Source organism: Phyllopteryx taeniolatus, chromosome 8 (genome assembly GCF_024500385.1).
Source record: "Phyllopteryx taeniolatus isolate TA_2022b chromosome 8, UOR_Ptae_1.2, whole genome shotgun sequence".
NCBI classification, from domain to species: domain Eukaryota; kingdom Metazoa; phylum Chordata; class Actinopteri; order Syngnathiformes; family Syngnathidae; genus Phyllopteryx; species Phyllopteryx taeniolatus.
Window position 1 is genome coordinate 20,800,996 of NC_084509.1, and position 24,005 is coordinate 20,825,000.

Consider the following 24,005-nt stretch of genomic DNA (forward strand, 5'->3'; position numbering starts at 1 on the left):
GTTTCCGCGGAAACCAAGCGAAGTGGCCCGAGATGGAAGACCAACTCGAGCAATGGATTAAGGATCAAAGAAAAGCCGGGAGAAGCGTCTCTACAGTCACCATTCGACTGAGGGCAATAACGCTTGGAGAATAAATGAAAATCGAACATTTTCAAGGAGGTCCGTCTTGGTGCTTTCGTTTTATGAAACGCCATCTATCCATCTGGGCAAGGACTACCGTGGCACAGCAACTTCCAGCAGATTACAAAGAGAAGCTGGCCCTCTTCCACTCCTACTGCAGTAAAAAAATTGCAGACAAACACATCCAGACCAACCACATTCGCTCACTTTCGACATCCCGGCTAACCACACTGTTGTGAATAAGGGGACCACCACGGTACCGATACGTACATCGGGGCACGAGAAGTCGGCTTTTACTGTTGTGCTTGGTTGCCATGGTAATGGACAGAAACTGCCACCTATGGTGATTTTTAAGAGGAAGACGCTGCCTAAAGAAAGGTTTCCAGCCGAAGTCATCGTTAAGGCCAATCAAAAGGGCTGGATGAACGAGGAGAAAATGGGAGAGTGGCTGAGTGAGGTGTATGTAAAGAGACTGGATGTTTTTTTCCACGCGTCACTGTCCCTGTTGATCTGTGACTCCATGCGCGCCCATCTCACAGCTGCTGTGAAAAACCAAGTGCAACTAAAACTGGGAGGCAGTGCCAAGCAAGTTACACCACCATATGTGAATGGATTGTGGATGATTGGGCTAAGGTATCTGCTTTGATTGTTGCCCGAGCTTTTGCGAAAGCCGGCATCATTGCTGAACAGCCCCCCGGCAACGAGACTGACTCTGACAATGACGAGGGGGAACCCGGCGTGTTTGTTGGAGAACTTGCCCAGCGGCCACAGCAATTACAGGACACTTCTGTCAGTCTTTGTGCATGTAAAACGGTATCAATTCACTTGCACGTATCCGCAGACACACACCCCAAGGACTCTTTCACTAGGTGTGGGGGTCACGCACTAACTTACAAATCGCGTGTGTATGCCCTCACTTATACTCTCGTCCTGTAGACTTTTATAATTCACATAATTAATGCCACCGCACTTGTTGTACAGTCGGGTTCACGACCCTTGTCCAGCATGCTTCTTCTCCTGTCCTTGTCCTGTTCTATCTTGTCCTGTACTTCCCTCACAGGGTGTAGCACTACAGCCCCATGCAACACTCATATTTAATGTTTCATTGTTGTAGATAATGTAATGATTTACTTCTCTCATCCTGTTTACAATTCGTGCTTTGTCTTTTGTCTTTGTTTCTCTCTCCTTTCTAGAAACTTTGTTCTGTTCAACTGATCAAGTCTGATTCTCAATAAACCTCAATTATAATACCACCCCGGAAGCTTAAAAACTCCACTGGACACAGTAAAACTGTTCCGGCATGAAAGGGATACAGATTTTCCATTCTGCTTGACCTAACAGCCGAACAGGACAAAAAAGAAAAAGAGAAGAAAAAAAGTTAGCCTCTCGTTAGTGCAAGACACATGAAAGCCCGCATAGAGTTTGCTAAAAAAAACACCTGAGGAACTCCAAGATGGTGAGAAATAAGATTCTCTGGTCTGATGAGACCAAGATAGAACTTTTTGGCCTTAATTCTAAGCGGTATGTGTGGAGAAAACCAGGCACTGCTCGTCACCTGTCCAATACAGTCCAACAGTGAAGCACGGTGGTGGCAGCATCATGCTGTGGGGATGTTTTTCAGCTGCAGAGGCAGGACGACTGGTTGAAATCGAAGGAAAGATGAATGCGGCCAAGTACAGTGATATCCTGGATGAAAACCTTCTCCAGAGTGCTCAGGACCTCAGACTTGGCCAAAGGTTCACCTTCCAACAAGACAATGACCCTAAGCACACAGCTAAAAAAACGTTCACCATCCAACCTGAGAGAACTGGAGAGGATCTGCGAGGAGGAATGGCAGATGATCTCCAAATCCAGGTGTGAAAAACTTGTTGCATCATTCCCAAAAAGACTCATGGCTGTATTCGCTGAAAAGGGTGTTTTTACTAAATACTGAGCAAAGGGTCTGAATACTTATGGCTTTGTCATATTTCAGTTTTTCTTTTTGAATGAATCTGCAAAAATGTAAACAATTCTGTCTTTTTCTGTCAATATGGGGTGCTGTGTGTAGATTAATGAGGAAAAAAAATGTACTTAAATTATTTTAGCAAATGGCTGTAATATAACAAAGAGTGAAAAATTTAACGGGGTCTGAATACTTTCCGTACCCATTGTATGCCTACAGTATAATGTAGCCAGTGTCCAGCCCTGCCCTGAGAAGGTGACCTCAGTTGTCAGCTGGCAATCAATCAATACCATTGCTGGACTGTAATACACTGTCATTGCCAGAGGGAGGAGTGATTGATTCAGCATGAAACAACTGGATCTCTCTGGCACACACGCACGCACACACACACACACACACACACACACACACACACACACACACACACGGTGTATGACCCGAGAGGAATGTAGAGAGACAAATCAGGCAATGTACTGGAATTTCTTTGTCGTTTCCTCCCATCCGAGCTCCAGTACATTCCACACCTCCCCAACTGTCTCTAAATAGCTCAAGTGAATACACTTCAACAACCATACATTCCTACACTGTACATTCAAAATTAATCTTACCTCAGGGGGAGTGATTTTTAAAAGCCCACTCCCATCATTCCTGAGATAATGTAAACGCCTTTTTTTGTTGTTGTTGTCTTCCCAAATGTGCCAAGAGCATACCGTATTTACTTTACTTTCTTTATTGAAGCCAAAATGTATGGGAGTGTTGTATCTGTCATTTCACTCCTGCATGGAAATTGTATGATGAAATTCTGGAAAATGCCTTGAGTCTGGAAACTCCTTCTGTCAACCTGACATAGAGTAACATAACATTTTCATGCTCTGCTGTCAGAAACGATGCCTTCCTGCGTATTGGTTAATGCTTAACATGTTTGGCGGTTGTTGTGACTTTTGGCTTGTCCCATCATGAATCGATCGCCTCAGTGAGTCACTCGCATGAGCTTGACCATTTAAATGCCAGATGCCTTTCCTGCCACAACCTACCCAATTTCTAACCGGGCTTGGGGCCAGCAGTTGCTGTGTGTTGGGGGCACTAATCAGAAATTGAACCCACGAAATCTGAGTGAAAGGCACTACCATGTACAGTAGCACTTCACAACCAGTGCAGGCCTCAGGCAGCATAATCTGTTTGATGACACAGAGGCTGACACATGTATGTGCTCTTATGAATATGCGGGGGAGGCTAGAGTACCTGGGGGACACGGAATCAATTCCCAGTCAGTGCCAAATTATAATTGCCCTATGATTCACCAGTAGCGATTAATCCAGGATGTACCCCACCTCCCACTTCATCTGGGAGTCATCTGGAAGAGGCTCCATCTAACCCCCATCCCTGAACAGCATAAGCAGCACAGAAAATACAGTAGATCGATGGATGGATGCTTTTTACTCCACACAGTTCTTCAGTTGTGCTGACACTATTCCTCACATTCCTCAAGCACTCTCGGCAGTTACTGATGTTTAGTTTCTTTCAGTCAGAATCCATTAAAAGGGCCTATCGCCAACATTATTGCCAATAGGTGTAGTTTTTCCTTCTGTCACATGGAAAATGTTCTCATTTAAAAGCAATACAATACAATTTGGCTTATTACATTTGGGTGTAGCAGTTTATACTGCATGTGCTTCCATAATAATAGCTTCTGATGAAGAACGGGTAGTTAGGAGCACAATCGCTTTAATATTTTACTTATTTTATATACGGTAGCAAATGTATCTGTATTTTAACCTGCGAAATTACACCTTTATTGTCACTCATCCCAATTTTCCAAGCTTGTCGGCAGTTGGCAGTTACGGCAAAGTACAGACGAGCAGCGCTGTTGTTTAACTTGTAGTAGCTAGTTAACTCTTTAAATCACATGCTGGAAGTATCTGGCTCACGCTGCAAGTATTTCCCTATGAACTCAGTGTAAACTTCGCCTTGTCAGCCTTTATTTGCCCCCACTTTGCTGCACAAAAGTGAGTGGAATGGAGGACGAGAAGAAAGTTCTGACACGAGAGCTGGCCTCAAATCTGACCGCAGTGTGTGAACTGACCTTGCAGTTGTGGCAGTAGTCTTCCACATTTTTCCCAGGAGAAAGGATGATTTCCCCTGTTGGGATGAGCTGGATCCTGAGTTCCATCATTGCTCCCTGTCGTCTGTGCGTCTTGTCTCCCGATGCTTGATCTGTGTTGCCGAAGTGTCCTCCACTAGGAAAATAATAATTCCCACAGACTCAAATTTCCAAATCCACAACTCAAGAAGAGATGCTATCAGAGGAGCATCCCAGGAGATGGCTGAAAAACGAAAATCGAGATGTCAAGTGGAGTGTCAACTCACCGCATAGCAAGAGTAAACACATTTTATTCCAATTAGAAGCTTAAGTCGAATAGAAATCAGTGTCTGTAAAGTGTGAGTGTAAATGCAGAGATTTGGAGATGGCATGTTACCTTCTGCAGAGTTGAGAGCCGCACTGAGGCCAGTTTCCCTTTGCAGGCAGACAGAGAGTATGTGAGCACTCTGTGAGCGTAGGGAGGATGTGGCGCTCGGCCTGGCTCAAGATGAATGTCACATGCAGAGGATGTGAGTCTTTCGGGGCTTTGGGTGTGTATGGGAAGATAAGTTTATGCATTGAAGAGATACCTTTAAGACACTGCTGGAATTGGGCTTTAAAGGTGGGAGGAAAAAATATGAGCCCAGAATACCAGGGAACGGACTTCATCCTATTTCCTCTTGATTCCTTTTGGATAATTTATGGCACCGCTGACAAACACACACATACACACACACACAAAGACGCACACACACACACGCACACAAAACTGGTCTTAAAAAAGGGTTTCCTCCTGGAACTAGTATCCTGTCCTAGACATTCCCAGTACCCGCCCAGTAGATTGAGTATGTGTTCCTTGACGCGTGCGTCTGTGTGTGTATGAGTCGGAACCGACTAACGCGCCCTTTTGGACATGAGAGCCAGAAGCACATGTTTGCACCAAACACTTTGTGGAAACAAATAAAGGACTTGTGCTCTCATAGCAGTGTATTTCCTGAGCCTGACAATATGTCTCACGAGTGCCTTGACACGAAAACACCCACTGACATGCACATTCAGTATCAGCGATATGAGAGTTGCTGTGGGGGTGTGGGACAGAGAGAGTTCTATAGCAAAGCAAAGCAAATTTATTTATATAGCGCATTTCATACACAAGGTAACTCAATGTGCTTTACATGATTAAAAACATTTAAAAACAAAGAAAAAACAGTTAAAACAGAAATGTAAACAGCGTACAGTGCAAGAAATATAATTTAAAAGTGGAAATGCTCTAAAAAGCATGGGAAAAAAGAAGAGTTTTTAACCTGGACTTATAAACATGCACACTTGGGGCTGATGCCACTTCAGTTGGCGACTTACTCCATTTGTGTGCAGCATTATAGCTAAATGGTGCTTCCCCATGTTTGCTTTGGACCAGAAGCAGAACTTTAAAATATATTCTAAAGCCAGCTGGGAGCCAGTTTAAAGCCTTTAGAATTGGAGTAATTTGCTCCGACCTCTTTGTTCTGGTCAGAACCTGAGGTGCAGCATTCTGAATTAACTGCAGCTGTTTAATGCTCTTTTTAGGGAGTCCAGTCAGAAGACACTTAAAATAGGCAAGTCTACTTGAGATAAAAGCATGGATGAGCTTCTCCTGGTCTGCTTGACACATGCAAGCCTTCACTCTGTATATCTTCTTCAGATGGTCGAAGGCAGTTTTAGTAATTGATTTGATATGATTGTTGAAATTCAGGTGGGAATCTATCAGAACACCAAGGTTTCGGATTTGGTCTTTGTTTTTTAAACAGAGTGCCTCCAGGTATTTACTAACAGCAATCCTCTTTTCTTTATTGCCAAAAATAATTACCTCAGTTTTGTTGTAGTTTAATTAAAGAAAATTTTGCCTCATCCAGTTATTCATCTGTTTTAGACAGTGACACAACACCTCAATTGAACTGTAGTCATTGAGAGACACTGCTATGTATAATTGTGTGTCATCTGCTTAGCTATGATAGTCAAAATTAAAGTTCTGAAGAATTTGACCCAAGGGTAGCATACAGTGGGTACGGAAAGTATTCAGCCCCCCTTAAATTTTTCACTCTTTGTTATATTGCAGCCATTTGCTAAAATCCTTTAAGTTCATTTTTCCTCATTAATGTACACACAGCACCCCATATTGACAGAATTTTTTTTTTTATTGTTGAACCTTTTGCAGATTTATTAAAAAAGAAAAACTGAAATATCACACAGCCATAAGTATTCAGACCCTTTGCTCAGTATTTAGTAGAAGCACCCATTTGCGCTAATACAGCAATGAGTCTTTTTGGGAATGATGCAACAAGTTTTTCACACCTGGATTTGGGGATCGTCTGCCATTCCTCCTCGCAGACCCTCTCCAGTTCTGTCAGGTTGGATGGTGAACGTTGGTGGGCAGCCGTTTTCAGGTCTCTTCAGAGATGCCCAATTGGGTTTAAGACAGGGCTCTGGCTGGGCCATTCAAGGACAGTCACGGAGTTGTTCTGAAGCCACTCCTTCATTATTTTAGCTGTGTGCTTAGGGTCATTGTCTTGTTGGAAGGATATCCAGGATATCCCTGTACTTGTCAGCATTCATCTTTTCTTCGATTACAACCAGTCGTCCTGTCCCTGCAGCGGAAAAACACCCCCACAGCATGATGCCGCCACCACCATGCTTCACTGTTGGGACTGTATTGGACCGGTGATGAGCAGTGCCTGGTTTTCTCCACACATACCGCTTAGAATTAAGGCCTAAAAGTTCTATCTTGGTCTTATCAGACCAGAGAATCTTAGTTCTCACCATTTTGGAGTCCTTCAGGTGTTTTTGAGCAAACTCCATGTGGGCTTTCATGTGTCTTGCACTGAGGAGAGGCTTCCGTCGGGCCACTCTGCCATAAAGCCCCGACTGGTGGAGGGCTGCACTGATGGTTGACTTTCTAGAATTTTCTCCCATCTCCCGACTGCATCTCTGGAGCTCAGCCACAGTGATCTTTGGGTTCTTCTTTCCCTCTCTCACCAAGGCTCTTCTCCCCCGATTGCTCAGTTTGGCCGCAGGGCCAGCTCTAGGAAAGGTTATGGTCGTCCCAAACATCTTCCATTTTAGGATTATGGAGGCCACTGTGCTCTTAGGAACCTTAAGTGCAGCAGAAATTATTTAGTAACCTTGGCCAGATCTGTGCCTTGCCACAATTCTGTCTCTGAGCTCTTCAGGCAGTTCCTTTGACCTCATGATTCTCATTTGCTCTGACATGCACTGTGAGCTGTAAGGTCTAATATAGACAGGTGTGTGGCTTTCCGAATCAAGTCCAATCAGTATAATCAAACACAGCAGGACTCCAATGAAGGTGTAGAACCATCTCAAGGATGATCAGAAGAAATGGACAGCACCGGAGTTAAATATATGCGTGTCACAGCAAAGGTTCTGAATACTTATGGCTGTGTGATTTTTCAGTTTTTATTTTTTAATTTAAATTTCAACAATTCTGTTTTTTTTCTGTCAATATGGGGTGCTGTGTGTACATTAATGAGGAAGAAAATGAACTTAAATGATTTTAGCAAATGGCTGCAAAATAACAAAGAGTGAAAATTTTAAGGGGGTCTGAATACTTTCCATACGCACTGTATACAGGCTGAACAGGAGGGGTCTAAGAACTGACCCTTGAGGGACCCCATAGGTCATTGCCGTTCGATCAGACTTCCAATGGTTACAAAATAACTCATTTCCTGGACCTGGACCATTTAAGGACTGTTCCATTTAGTCCTACCCACATTTCCAACCTATTATGGTGCACTGAGGTCCAACAAGACAAGAATTGACACCTTTCCCGAGTCAGTATTCAACCTTATATCATTTAGCACTTTGATAAGAGCAGATTATGTACTGTGATGAGTTCGGAAACCTGATTGAAATTTGTCAAAAAGTCCATTTAAGTTCAAGAAATTGCTGAGTTGATTAAAAATAACTTACCCAACAATCTTGGCTATGAAAGGGAGAATTTGAGATGGTTCTATAGCTTGCTAACATGGAAGCGTCCAGCGTTCTATTTTTTAGCAGAGGCATGGGACTGCACTTCATCCTAGAACACCTCGACAGTGCAGGGACCTACGCGAGGATCCTGTTCGTGGACTTCAGCTCAGCGTTCAACACCATCATCCCTGAACTCCTTTCATCCAAGCTTCTCCAGCTCAGCGTCTCACCTGCCATCTGCCAGTGGATTTACAGCTTTCTGACGGGCAGGACACAGCAGGTCAGGCTGGGGGAGGCCACCTCATCCACACGCAACATCAGCACTGGGCGCCCCAAGGTTGTGTCCTCTCTCTGCTGCTCTTCTCTCTCTACACGAACGACTGCACCTCAGCGAACCCGACTGTCAAACTCCTGAAGTTTTCAGATGACACCACTGTCATCGGCCTCATCAAGGACGGTGACGAGTCTGCATATCGAGAGGAAGCGGAGCGGCTGGAGCTGTGGTGCGGCCGTCACAACCTGGAGCTGAACACGCTCAAGACTGTAGAGATGATCGTGGACTTCAGGAGGCATCCTTCGCCACAGGTGCCCCTCACGTTCTCCAGCAGCCTTGTGTCAACCGTCGAGACCTTCAAGTTCCTGGGAATTACAATCTCCCAGGACCTGAAGTGGGCGACCAACATCAACTCCGTCCTCAAAAAGGCCCAGCAGAGGATGTACTTCCTGCGGCTTCTGAGAAAGCAGGGCCTGCCACCGGAGCTGCTGAGACAGTTCTACACAGCGGTCATCGAATCAGTCCTGTGTTCTTCCATCACAGTCTGGTTTGGTGCTGCTACAAAAAAGGACAAACTCCGACTGCAACGGACAATCAAAACTGCTGAAAGGATTGTCGGTACCCCCCTACCCACCATTGAGGACTTGCACGCTGCCAGAACTAAGACAAGGGCGTGCAAAATCCTCTCGGACCCTCCGCACCACGTTCACCAGCTCTTCCAGCTTCTTCCCTCAGGTAGGCGCTACCGATCAATGCAAACTAGAACTAGTAGACATTCCAACAGATTGGGGGGGGGTGTGAGCTTGTCAACCACAGCAAACAGATTGCGAGTATTGTTGGAGTTCTTACTGATGATTTCAGAAAAGTGTTGCTAACTCTCGGTTAAAATTACAAGACTTTTTCTGTAGAGGTCAAATTATCAATTTGGAGTTGAGTTTTTCTCCACTTACGTTCTGCTTTCCTACACTTACAGCCATACAGAAAATATCAACAAATTCACGCTTTTAAATAAACATCACCAACTTGAACTTCCTGAGTTGTCTGCCGTCCAGCAATTTGTACTGTGGGACTTCTCCACCGACAATGCGCCCACATTGACACGTGGTGCAGAGTTTCTTCCTGACATAATCATTTTTTCACTCAAAATACCACAATTCATCAATACCATATTTGTTCAGATAGTGGCCCTTACCCCAGCGTGCCATAGTAGACATCTCTACCACAGCAAACATGGCTCATGTAATGCTTATTGCTTGACTGAGTGAACTTTTTATTTTGAAAAGGTAGTACAAAAAACAAAGAAATGAAAACTTTAAAATCTAAATACCCCATATTCAAACACCGGGTACTGCCAGTCCGAAAAGGAATATGGAGTTAAAACGTATTTCAATCCTACCCCTTCACCTAAAATAAATCCATATCCATTAAGAAGTGCAATCTGAAATACATACTTTCATCCAATACAATTAATCGATTCATCGACAACTAATCGGTTAGCAAATTCATCAACAACAGTTTTGATAATGATTACTCGTTTTAGAGTCATAGTTAAACTGATAATTTTGCAAATACTACCAGAACTGTTGAACTTTATTCAGTGGCGGTTCTAGGGGGCCCCTCGATGTTCTTTGTTCGTTTGTTACCCTGGCTTTGCTGTACTTAAATATATCAACATCGTCACCATCATTAAATAACATTTATCAACACAATACCATAAAATGTCCTGCAAACTGTCAAAAAAAACACCAACAAAGAATACCTGTACATAGTACCCAATCTATTTAAAATGACTATACACACACTCATTATATGTCACATGGAATGTCAATGGCATTCGATCGCAGGCAAAGAGAACTAAGATTCTGGATTATGTCACTAAATTAAAAACAGACCTCCACCTATGTCAAGAAACACACCTTATTGAATCAGAAGAGAAATGAACTTCAAAAGGCAAAACATCAATGAGATGTCATCACATCAAAAAGAACAGAATTTCTACAACAACAGTTAAGTTTGAGGGCAAAAATAAATCAGACACATTTCTCGCAAATCAACTTCAACGCGATACCAAAAAAATCATTAATTAAAGCCATTCAAGATTCAAACGGCAGCTGTACACAGTCACCGCTAGAAATAAATGAAATATTTTGCAATTATTATAGCAGCTTATACGCATCTTCAAACGACCCAAAGCAAAAATAAATTGAAACTTTTATTAATGATCTAAACACTCCTCAATTAAATACAGAAATTAAAGATAGAATTACATAATGCATTACGAAGACATGCAATTAGGACGAGCGCCTGGCGCGGACGGAATTTACGTCAAATTCATTAAATATTTCTGGCCAATACTTGTGCCTGTGTTTTTCAGAACAGTCAAGGAGATAAAAGATAAAGATCAAATTAGTTGCCGTATGAACACAGCTTCAATTAAATTACTACTAAAATCAGGCAAAGACCCCACTCTCCCGGCTAATTGTCGGCCCTTATCTGATTAATGTAGATATCAAGATTATTTCAAAATCCCTTGCAACAAGACTTGAAAAGGTATTCGCGTCGATAATCCACTATGACCAGACAGGTTTCATTTAAGGTAGAAGTTCCACAAATAATGTCAGACGTCTATTAAATTTAATAAGCACATCACAGCATAAAAATCTAAAAGCAATCATCATGTCACTTGAAGCAGAGAAAGCGTTCGATAAAGTTGTCCTGCATGCTTCCCCTCCCGTCCCTTTATGGAACTCGGATCCACCCAACCGCCAGGGACAGGACGGCCGTCCTGGGGTACCCCATCAAGAGGACATCACCAGCCCCACCGAAGCGCCCACACTGGCCCCCAGGAGGAGGCCGTCACAGCCCTCTTCATGGTAGTGTCTGACAACAGCAGAGGGAGGTACGGAGGTCTCGAGGGTCTCTTTTGTGGCACTTTGCGTGGAGGATGTGAAAGTGACTCTTTTCTATCCCTGCTATGTTCATCATGAGACTCAGATACCAAATATTCCAACGTACCTGCTCTTTTGAACTGATACTTTGGGAAGTTTCAAGTGCACAATTTCTATTTCCAGATGTGGAAATGTGTTATGCAACTGCAAATCACACTATGCTGCATGCTGTTGGTGAGGGGAAATAACATTTACAGACATCCTTCGACCTCTGACCCTGACGAGAGGCATTCCTGACAGCCTGGCATCAACAGGAAACCTGTGGCCTTGACACACACAGCCACGGGAATTGTCTTTCTCTCTCTCTCTCTCGCACTCTCTCACACGCACGCACGCGCACGCACACGTTGCTCTGCCTTGAAGCAGACGTGTGTCACTGCCCAGATCTATTTTTAAATAGTGGTTACTCGACTGCCAAGCAAAACAAACTCGTTGCTCAAGAGAGAGCGAAAGTAAATGGAAGTGAATTGAATATTTCCAATATAATCCAACTGAAAGTACACGTTGCATACATATCGATTGTCAGATAATTCATAATCATGTCAGCTAGTCTAAATAGGACATGTTAATGGATGCTTTTTGCTATTTTTACGTTTGCGATAAGAATACTATACAGTGGCAAATATGGATTGTCCCCCATGATCCAGCAGGAGGGGCTGTTTTACCCCCCCAAATATCCATCCATCCATTTTCTGTAGCGCTTATCCTCACTAGGGTGGCGGGCGTGCTGGAGCCTATCTCAGCTATCTTCAGGCGATAGGCGGGTTACACCCTGAACTGGTCGCCAGACAATCGCAGGGCACATATAAACAACCATTCGCACTCACATTCATACCTACGGGCAATTTAGAATCTTCAATTAACCGACCAGGCATGTTTTTGGGATGTGGAAGGAAACCGGATTGCCCGGAGAAAACCCACACAGGCATGGGGAGAACATGCAAACTCCACACAGGTGGGGCCGGGATTTGAACCCCGGTCCTCAGAACTGTGAGGCAGATGTGCTATCCAGTCGTCCACCGTTCCACCCCAAATATATATTTTATATTTAATACAGAGCAGTGGCTCATTTGCTAAATTATTTTTAGACTTTCCTGGACACTGTAACAATGTCATACATATTACATACTGTATGTGCACTATACACTGCTACATTAGAATCAATATTATGCCTCTGAAGTTGTTCATACACTATATTGGGTGCATATTAATGACATGCTGGCTGGAAGTCGAACTAAAATTGTGTTTTCTTCATGGCTGGTGTCTTCGGACAAAAGTTAAATACATGTACAGCATATTTCTTTTTACAAATATGATATACATAAACACGAACAAAGCCATAATCGGTCCAATAATGCTATTTTCTTTTGTTTACCTGACATTACAATGGATATCCTTAATCAATGTTTCAGAGTAAGGGGTAAGTGTTTTTTCTTTCGTTTGTTTTACACCACAAAATATTTGTGTTTAATATTTCATATGGATGATCATTCTTATGCTGTTTTACTCAACGGTTTCAAGATTGCACCATGACCCTTCAAACACCGACAGCAGCGTGTTTCTGTGGGAACCTGTTCAAATGTAATGGTGAAATAGACAGTTATTAGGACAGTTTCAAGCCTGTGTCATAAAAAAATACACATTTATGACATATAGTTTCAAGATTTCCACCATTTAGTAGCTTCTGTGCAAAAGAAATGCATTTTAGAATATTTTGGTTCACTTTCAGAAAATTCATTATATTTCAGGGCAAAATAAATATTTGATATTTTTCATTGCTGTCAAAAGCAAATTTGACTCTAGTAGTATGTTAGGGTTAAGCATCGGGTTCCTTGGAAGGCCCTATACATTAGGTTATTATTAATGATTATTATTATGATCATCATTAACTTTGTTACAATGGGATGATGAAATGATGATTTGGAAGGCAGGTAAGGTTGGTGGTGATCCAGTGCTTTCTGTACTGTACATTTGCAGTCCTTGTAATCTGATGCCACATGCAGACTCAGCTCTTTGGGCAGAGCTGGGTGGAGAAAATCTCACAAGTCACCTGAAAATAACCTTGGCTATTTATATTGACTGTACAGTATATGCAGGAGAGGAAGTTCGTATTATTTCACTGACGTTTTGTTTCTTTGGTCAGATACTTGACAACACTTGTAAAGTATGCTGAAAGAATTTCCACAGGAAGTTGAGGGAGGTCCGACAACGGCAATTAGATAACTTAAAAGCCACAATAACAGCCTCCTGAGTGAAATGAATGTAATGTTGTGGTACTTAATGTTACGGCCTACTAAAGCACACTCACCACCAGGATGGTTTTAGACCGACTATCCAGCCAAGATTAGGTGAACCTTGCTGCCCTCTTCAGGTTTCACGTTACAACCATTCATTCATTTTCCCGTACCGTTTAGTCTCTCTAGGGTCACAGACGTGCTTCTGTACAACCCCCTTGAAAAAATATTTTTAAAAAGGGAGGTAAAAACAAACAATTGAGATAATATGGTTGCACAAGTGGATACCCTCATAAATGGGGATGTTGCACCTGCCACCCTTTAAAGTGCCTCTGATGAAACCCCAGTCTAGAAGGCTTTTCCTGACATTTTTGTAGTCACATCTGAAGCACAAACCATCACACACAGAGCACGTCCATCATTTGTGCAGATTTTGTTTTAAGCAATACAACTGTCAGGATGTTAAAAGGGTGTGTGGCTTAAACTGGCTTGGGAAAGAGTGACCTAACACCAAGTCATACTCAAAGAAAAACATTTTCCAAACTGCCATTCCATGAGGTAACAAGAAGACATTGTTCTCTTTAATTTAGATTGTTTAATGTTAATTCCATGCTGTGTTTCAGTAAGAACAATACAGATTCCGTCTGTGGCTCCAGTCAGATATCCAGTAGTACAAATCAGCTCCAAGTTACACGATGCAGCAAAACAAAAGCAGCAAAATAACCTGCAGTCAAAGATGCTCAGAACCAAAAGAAGCTTTAGTAAAAAGTTGGGGAAAGCTGCCTAAAAGAACACTTGCAAGCGCTAACAACCATCATTTTTTTGGGCCGTCTATGAAGGAGTGGGGCCAAACTGATACTTGTCTTTTTTGTACCCCTAATTTAAACAAGTGATAATGCAACCTTCAGGCGTATGTGCACTGTTACAGTATTGAGCACAATGCACAGTCCAAAGAGCTTACATTAAACAGAAGAGGGGAAAAAAAAAAAAACTACGGTGTAGAAGTACTTCTTTGCCCCACTTGGATATCGCAAATGTTGCCAACGTCCTCTCAAAAACTAACAAAGTAAAGACACGCAGTTCTCCAAAGTGCCCATTAAAAAGTTACATTGAGTCACTAAAAACAAAGATAAAATCACTCCCATTAACTAATAGTCAACATTTTCAGTAATAAAAGTTAATTTCTGTAATTACATTAAGAAAGATTCTCAATACATCCAGCAACTGATAAAAATATTGAGGAAAAGAAAAAGCAAAAGGTAACAAAACTGCTTGTACCAGGACCAAAAAAAACAAACCAAAACAAATTAAAAAAAAAAAAAAAAAAAAAAGGTGGGTTCCTCTTTGTCTCTCAAACATTATATTTCCTGACTGAATGAAGTGGTATCTTCTGCAATGGTGTAAGGACTAATATATTTAAAAAAAAAAAAAAAAAAAAAAAAAAAAAAAGACAAAACCAAGTTTATCAACTCCAGGACCCTGTTGGGTCCTGGAATAGCAGAGGCTGAAGAGTGGGAAGGGAAAGGAGGAGGAAGAGAAAAGAGGGTGGGACAAACAAGGAAGTCAAGGAGTGTGAAGTGGGTGGGTGGATGGGTTTTTTTGGGGTCACAAGTTGTTGGCTGTTAGTGGCAGTCTTCTTCTCTAAGTCTGTGCGTCATCCTCCACATCTTGCAGTGCCTCTGTGGTCTGTTCTTCTCCTGCAACACAACACACCAAAGTAATGTCAGCAACAAACACTAACAGGTAACACCTTCAGATCACAAAGCCATTAAAATCCAACAACAACATAAAGTGAAATTGCCAAAGTCAAACGCTACACACACACAACCGTTTTCTGCCATCTGCAGCACAGGTTTGGTTGAGCAGACAGCTTGTCTGATGTTTTCATGGCGTGTTTACGACAGACAGTAACCGTTCATTATCTCAAAGAGACGCTACAATACAATGTTAGATTTGTGATTAGATGAGCAAATCGGGTGGAGACACGCTGGAAGACTGGTTAGAGCGTCAGCCTCACAGTTCGAGGACGGGGGTTCAATCCCCGGCCCCGCCTGTGTGGAGTTTGCATGTTCTCCCTGTGCCTGCGTGGGTTTTCTCCGGGCAGTCCGGTTTCTTCCCACATCCCAAAAACATGCATGGTAGGTTAATTGGAAAACTCTAAATTGCCCGTAGCTGTGAATGTGAGTGTGAATGGTTGTTTGTTCTTATGTGCCCTGCGATTGGCTGGCAACCAGTTCAGGGTGTACCCCGCCTCCTGCCCGATGACAGCTGGGATAGGCTCCAGCACGCCCGCGACCCTAGTGAGGAGAAGCGGCTCAGAAAATGGATGGATGGATGGATGAGCAAATCGGGGCCTGAGAGAGGAGCGATTGAGCATGTGCGCGGAACGTCCACCTTCTGTCACAAAACTTTGGTTGAACTGAAAAATAGTTTGATGTTTTTTGGGTATGCTTACGGGAGACAGTAAAGGCTTCTTTATACTCGCGCGGAGTATAAAGAAGCCTTTACTGTGGTCCGGTGACGTCATAAGTAATCTAACACGTTACTTTTTAGAGTAGTCAAATTACAGTTACTTTGATTTATCTGCCAATAGTTACTTTCTTGTTCACAAGAACCAGAGCTAAATATGCTTTTGAATAATAATATGCTATTTATGCTCAGGCAACAGGTATTCATCATTAACAAACTACAGCGCTTGTGAACATGAGTCAAGTCAATAACCAAGACACTTGATTCAGTCACGGTGGATGTCATAAGTGTAGACCAATTTTCAGCCTTTGTTTTAGTTATGACTAAGAAAACAGACGAAACACACTATATCCCTTAACTCATTCCCTGCCAATGCCATCTAAAGACATCAATGGCGTTTTTTAACGGGGATGGGTGGGGGAGTTGTGCAGTTTATGCGTGATCGTCTGGATAACTGCCCTGTAGAGGGCAACAATGCCTTCACTGAACGTACCTCCCTCAGAGGAAGAAGCGGAAGCAGACGGAGGGGGCGGGCCGGCGGGGTACAAGAGACAATGAGAGAAGGCAAACATACTGGTAGAAAAGAGAAAAGACGAACAAAAAAACCTTTCGGTACTAGAAATTTAGTGCGCCAAGGCAAGAAAAATATTCCTATGACCGACAGGAATGACGCCTTAGATCATGCGGGGGAGTAAAGGATGGCACGCCGAGTCAGAATGACGCTCCGAGCGATTTGAGTAAATGGGATCCGGAATCGTGATGAGTGAACTCCGTCTGGATAGCCAGCCGAACTTCATCCCGAGCTTGCTTCGACGATAACTCGTTTGTAGCTCGCGTTAGCTACATTTAGCGAGCAAACACACTCCTTCAATCCTTTGTTACATAAAAACATAATTTACTCCCACTAGTTCACATTACAATGCAACATTTGTTGCCAGTACTGATGTGAATTTTCCAACACCCGCGAGTCGAACGTCTTTTACAATTGCGACGAAGAAAGGTAATGTTTTTTTTGTTTTGTTTTTTACCCTTGCAAAACACGTCATCAATAAAACGTATTCTCTTGTAATGGTATTTAAAACTTACAGGTTATGCATCCAGCAGACGTTCGACCCCCATTCCAGTATGCAGTACAGACAAAAAATTGACCGTATTTTCACGACCATAAGGCGCACTTAAAAGTCTTAAATTTTCTCCAAAATGGACGGGGCGGGGCGCCTTATAATGCGGCGTGCCTTATGTGTGCACAGAGTTCCAAAATCTGTAAATGTTGTTGTGTGACTTTGATGAGCGCTCCGCTTGACTGACTGGGAGCATTTCCTGCCGACACGCTGCTTATATAGAGGAAAGGCGGACATGACTGAGGACAGCAGGCGGACGTTAAAGGGGGAAGGGTGCGCATGACAGAGGACGCTACAGGCACGCCCCCAGTAGGTATATAGCGCCGGTATGTGCATTGTGCAAAACATCATCGGTTTGGCTACGGACCCCTGAAAATTGCACCTACGAAGAGATACCCTTACGAAGCACAGTTTAAACTGCAAGCTATCAGTTACGCGGAGGAACATGGGAATCTAGCAGTCGCGAGAGAATTCAAGAGCAACGAATCCATGGTTCGCAAGGGGAGGAAGCAGGAAAACCAGCTTCACCATGTCAAGAAGACGAAGCGGAGTTTCTGCGGAAACAAGGCGAGGTAGCCCAAGTTGGAAGACCAATTCGAGCAATGGATTAATGAGCAAAGAACAGCCGGGAGAAGCGTCTCTACAGTCACCATTCGACTGAGTGCAGTAATAACCCGGAGCTTGCCATCATTACGGGAGGCTTGACTCCAACCGCTGGACATCTTTGTAAACCGGGCGTTCAAAGTGAAGTTGCGAGCGGCGTGGGAGTGATGGATGACAGATTGGAACACAGCTTTACTAAGACTAGGAGGCAGCGCCGGGAGAGTTCCGCCACAATTTGTGAATGGATTGTGGATGCTTGGGCTAACGTGTCCGCTGGCACTGTTGTTCGCACTTTCGTAAAAGTTGGCATCGTTTCTGGGGAGCCGCACGGCAACGAGACTGACTCAGACAATGACGAGAGGGAACCTGCCGTGTTTGATGGAGAACTTGCCCAGCTGTTCATTTCGGATACAGAAGACGAGGACTTGTGGATGAGGAATGATAAAAAAATAACGTGAGTACATTGTTAAATACTTCAATAAAGTACAACCAAACTCAGTTTTGCTCCCGCTACATTTAAAAAAAAAAAAACATTGTTTTAGCGTGCATGCATGCTATCGTGTGTTTTGCCATGCCTGCGTCCAATAATACGGTGCGCCTTATGTATGTATGTGTTAAATGCAGAAATAGACCACGTAACAGAGACTACGCCTTTTAATACGGTGCGACTTATGGTCGTGAAAATACGGTAATTGAAAGCTTTTTTTCTCCACGTCCCACGACAGCAATTTCAATAATGTATTTTTTAGTAATAGTTATGTTTCTAAACTGCACAGGTTGTGCTTCAAGAGAAGTAGGGACAATGACAACCACACAAGATCCCATTCACCGCCACCAAAGAATAAAATCCATGTGGATCAAACTTCGCTAGATTTTATAAGCAAGGTAATAAAACCTGGACTGTTGAGAAAACAGTAGAGGAGGAGAATTTGGAGGGAAAAAGTGCAAGTATGGGAGGCCCATTTGGTTCATGCATTTTTGCATGATGTAAATTCTGTACAGTTATACTTGGAAATGATTTTTTCAGTCAAAAGTACTTTTTCAGTGTTGTTTTATGTTCAGATGTTTGAGATTTTCACTAAAGAAAAAACATATTGGTGTCAAAGTCAATGTTCCGCTTGATGTGTCTGCTTTCACAAAAAGGCTGTTTTCTCAGTTTTTTTCCTCCAGAAGCAGATTTGCCTGAAATTAGCCTATATTTGACTGCTGATTACTAAAGAACGGTGTAAGCTAGAGACAAACATATTTTTCTTCTGATGAAAGAAGAGTCTCATCTTTCTTTTGGTGGTTTTGGTGTTTACATAGTCATAGTACACAATATTCTGTAGGGCTTGAAAAATGAGTGAAATTGCTCGAAAAATGCCTGGCTGTCTAGGGATTCCCTGCTCAGGAAACGGCTGGCAGTGAATGAGTTAACTATCCCTAACTAAAATGCACACAACGACTAACTACAATATCGAAAAAAGGCAAAATATTTATAAACAGAGCAGTCTGTGTACCCAACATTTTCGCATGTGTACCCAAGCAGCCGACTCTGACGAGGGATTGGCATACTTAAACTGGAAATACAGTCCCTACTTCGAGTTTCTCTAAAGTGGACAATACTAAGGTTTGTTGTACACTATGTACACACACACACACACACACGCACGCACGCACACACACGCCTTCATTTTTGTACTGTGGATAAGTGATATTCCTGCCACTTGACAGCTGCTGAAAGTAACTAAAAAGTTACTTTTTTCTAAGGTCGTTACTTTTGAAATCAAGTAATCAGTAAAGTAACTAAGTTACTTTTTCAAGGTAACTGTGGCAACACTGCTTGAAAGAGGCCACTAGAGTACCCTCTAACGCTAGGCACCGACTGGAAATCTGCCATATGCTTGTCATTTGTGATTAAAAATGTTTTAGTGCGTTTATATTAAAATGCGTTTACATTACAGTGATTGACTCGACGTATATTTGAGAGTTAGGCGACATTCAGCAAGGTTCTCATGAGTAAGTACTATTTATAATGTAATATTAGAACGTTAACTTCTGCTTATACTTGTATGAGTTAATGTTACATAAAACTGTTAACACAAGGCTTTATTGATGAAAACAGTTTGGCCTCTGGCACAAATTATTCAAAATACTTTGGAAATAATTAGGGCCGAAGTGATTTATCGGTTTAGCCCTTTTCAGAACATTGGCTGGATTTGTCCCGCTTAAACACTTATAGAAACTTCATTTCTCATAAAACAGTAAATACTATTAAGTGTTAAGAGTCGTGCAGAATGATGTTCTTGCATGGTTTGTCCAATACATGGAGCGCTGCCTCCATTCAATCAAGGAGTGAGCTACAGGCAATTACAGGAATGGGCTGAGCGGGGTTTTCCAAAAGGTTAAGTTTATCAACGTTGTGAAATAAATAATGACTCAACAGGTCTCTCATTTCAGTCCTACTCTATGCCACGTGCTTCAGTGCATCGGGTCATGCTTTCCATTTGTTGCATTGCTAATGTTGTACCCTAGCGGAAGTTACTGCTTGTCCATTTCTTAGCAATTCCATCAATGTAGTTATGCCAACCTTCCATAGCATTAGCTAACAACTTAAAAGCCAGTCAGTTAACTGCAGAAATAAAGCAAGTGTCCGAAATATTTAAGGAGGACAGAGAATGACCATTCATCACTGCAGCTGCGTTTAAGGAGGAGTCATATAAATGCAGAGGGGATGGGGTTATTAATTATTAACATTAATGCCTGTCTTCTACAACTGTCATGATGTCATGTCGCTCTTAGTTTATGCCTTTTTTGCTTTTTAACATATCACACTTAAATCAAAATTTTTAAAACGTTAAGGCCAATGTTCACGACAACCATACTGGACAAAAAAGGCAAGCGTCCCAATGAGAAAACCACTGCTGACAAAAACACAAAGTCTTGTGTAATTTTTGCCAAGTGATCAACACTTTTGGAGAAATATTCTGTGGACTGATGAGGCAAAAGTTGGAACTTTTTGGAACCATTACATCTTGCATGAAAATAATGGCATTTGATTTAAAACAAAAAACAAAAACCATTATGCCAACAGTTCAACATGGTGGTTTGCAGCGTAATGGTGGACCTGGGTGTGATTAATGGCTCCATTAATGAAAATGGTTGTCTACCCCAAAATCCTGCAGGTGATTGTCCGACAATTAGCTCGAGCCCTCAAGCGCAAGTGCTTTTGGGCTATGCCGAAGGACAACAAGAAACATTGCCTGTGTACTATGCCTCATTCAAAAGAGCTCTCAGAAGACCCATGATTATGAACGGCTGTCTGGAAAAGGTTACAAAAATATTTCTAAAATTCTTGATGTTCATCACTCCATGGTTAGACAAATTGTCTGTAAATGGAGAAAGATTAGCACTGTTGCTTTTCTTCCAAGGAGTGGCAACCTTTACCATACGTAGAACAAATCGAGAATGGGGATCATGGGAGAACGAGGAGGAAGCTGTTGCAGTCTAAAAAAAACATTGCTGCACGTTTAAAGTTTGCCAAAGAGGACTGACGTTCCACAGCACTACAGGCAAAATATTTTGTCGACACATAAAACCAAAGCTGAATTGTTTAGGAGGAACACACAACACCATGTGTGGAGGAAAATTAGCAGAACACAACAACAACTAAACCTTATCCCAACTGTGAAGCATGGTGGAGGGAGCATCATGGAATGGTTGTCCTTTGCTACCTCAAGGCCTGGACCGTTTGCCATCATCAATTGAAAAATTGACCTCACAAGTTTATCAAGATATTTTGTAGAAGAACTTGACCCCATCTGTCCAACAGTTGAAGCTCAAATAAGGATGAGTGTTGCAACAGAACAATGATCCAAAACACAGAAGCAAATCAACAACAAAATGTCTTCAGAAGAGTGTTCTGGGGTGGCCCTGTCCAACTCCTAACCTCAAACCGATTGAGATGCTGTGGCATGGCCACAAGAAAGTTAATAACGTCAGACATCCAAGGAATTCTGCTGAACTGCAACAGTTTTGTAAAGAAGAAATGGTCCAAAATTCACCCTGATCATTGTGCACATTTGAACTGAAACTACAAGCAACGCTTCGTTGCAGTTATTGCAGCCAAAGGAGGCTCAAACCAAAAAAAAATGATAATAATAATCACTTTTCCTCCCTGTCCTCTGAATGTTTACATTATGCGCTGTAAAAATATGAAAAAAATAAGTGTGTGCTATTAGTTGAAGCCATGATCTTGTGATTTAGATGAGACTACATTTTATGACCAATTTCTGCAGAAATGTAAAGTGCCACCAGACCGACCAAAAAATGTAAATTTGACACATCACAGAAAAGTCTTTTTAACAAGCTGGACAATGAATGAATGGATAAAAAAAAGTTGCAAAGTATGTGAAATCAGGCTTCAAAATGGTCAAGAATGGTGACATTCTTTCAGCTTCCAGACTAGCTAAATTCTCTCAAAATCCCACCTCCCTGGCACATTCAGCTGTCAATCAAAGACACGCCTTCTTTCACGTCTCCAACGATTTTCACAGTCACAGACCTAAAAACTGAAAGTCAGAAGGAAATTTTAAGAGTTTTGCTGGAGTCACAGCACGCTTCCGTCATTTTGATCCTTTAGTACAAGATAGTAATTTTAGCTGATCAGTCTTTTTCTAATCTTGGTCTCGAGACAATATAAAACGTGTTTGATATCACAAGTCTTTCAGTCTTTGCGGTGACGTGACACAGCCAACAACCAATAAATGAGCTCTAACAAAACCGGAAACAGCAAACCTAGCAAAGAAAGGGTTTGGGGTTAAGTCTGAGACTAGGAGAGCAGCAGCCTGAGCTGGCATAATAACCCATAAACCGCATCGGCAGGTCAATTTTCCCTCCTTTGAAATTCAGCGTGACAATGCGCTTCAGTTGCCACTTAAGGGTGCGCCATAAGCAGCCACAACAGAGCGACGTGTACCAGACCCCCTGGATGAACTTTTTCCCTCCTCCTCCTCCTCACCCCTCGATGTGCGGCCGGCAACTGTGAGCCTAATGGCCCTAACGCTGTTGTGCTGGACCTCCGGGAGCTTCTCTAACTGCTGTTTGGCTGGGAATGGGCCGCAGGTCCTGTCTGGTTTGCTGCTGCCTCGCAGCGCACACGGTGACAGACTGTTAAGACACCGTAGCTCAAATAACTCAAAACACATTACACTTCAGGGAAGATTTTTTTCGAGTTGTGGATATAGTTTGATGGCCAATTGGACGTTATACTGGTAGTAATGGGTTCAGGTTCCCCTATTGAAGGTGCATCCACCCTGTAGTTCTTGAGAAATAACACTCCTCACAAAGTTAAAAAGTTCCTGTTACCAGCCAATGTTGACATTTTCAAATTTTATCTTTAAAATGACATTATGGGTTCATATAGTATGTCCAAATTTTAATAGCTTGGCTTCATTATCTTGGTTTTGAAAAATAAAAAAATAAAAACCATGCCTTGAAAAAAAAAAAAAAAGAAAAAAAAAGAAAATTGGACAAGTATTCTGTCAATTTATGCTCTTAAGGGCCTTTAAATTACTATCTTCATTAGAAATATGTTCAAAATGTGTTCAAAATTCAGCATGGCCAATTACATTAGTGTGTGAATACTTGTCGAGATATGTTGAGAAATAATGAATTTATATGGTTTCACTCTAATTTGAAGGCATTTTTGACCAGATTTTCAATGGGTGATATCACACAAAATCGTTCCCCAAAAAGCTAAATTTCTCCGGAATCCATCATCCGACTTTCAATATTTTTGTTGTACTGTATTCAGGTTAAAGTGGCCATTTCAACCACACTTTGCATTTTGACAGATTTTCATTTTTGGGAACTCGTCACGTTGCTAAAAACAGTATTCCTATTTCCATAAATAAAATTACTGGTACATTTACTTAGATTATTTTTTATTCAAGCAACATTGAAAACAAATGCAAAACGTAAAAAAATGCAAAACGCCAACTGTGCTGTTTCCATTAAGTGTATGCAAACTATTGGCAAAAACAGAAAGTGATAAATATTTGAGTTGGGCTAAGTGGAGAGTCAAAGTTGCTCCCCTTTTTTGTACAAAATCATTGTCAATTGCTGGCTTCCCCAGGTAGGCAATTATTTCCAGAACATTTTGGTTGAACTTCAACTTGCACCACTTTTGGGGTGTTTTACTTACAAGGGTCCACCTTAGTGTGTTTTAACATCAGCCCTCTACATAAGTAGGTGCTAAAAGCAAGCAAGCA

General features: G+C 42.1%; 2 protein-coding genes across 2 annotated transcripts in view; both read right to left on the reverse strand.

Annotated features, from left to right (window-relative positions):
• Positions 1-4,627, reverse strand: part of LOC133481972 (unconventional myosin-Ic-like) — an 85,190-nt gene extending 80,563 nt beyond the window's left edge. The window contains exons 1-2 of the mRNA XM_061781412.1: positions 4,540-4,627; positions 4,146-4,386 (exon numbers count right to left, since the gene is read on the reverse strand). Of these exons, the coding sequence (XP_061637396.1) occupies positions 4,146-4,235 (90 nt within the window). The 5' untranslated portion in view covers positions 4,236-4,386; positions 4,540-4,627. The remainder of the gene's footprint in view (positions 1-4,145; positions 4,387-4,539) is intronic.
• A 9,483-nt stretch (positions 4,628-14,110) lies between these two features.
• ywhae1 (tyrosine 3-monooxygenase/tryptophan 5-monooxygenase activation protein, epsilon polypeptide 1) overlaps positions 14,111-24,005 on the reverse strand; it is a 27,826-nt gene continuing 17,931 nt past the window's right edge. Inside the window, exon 6 of the mRNA XM_061782347.1 lies at positions 14,111-15,258. Within this exon, the coding sequence (XP_061638331.1) occupies positions 15,203-15,258 (56 nt within the window). The 3' untranslated portion in view covers positions 14,111-15,202. The remainder of the gene's footprint in view (positions 15,259-24,005) is intronic.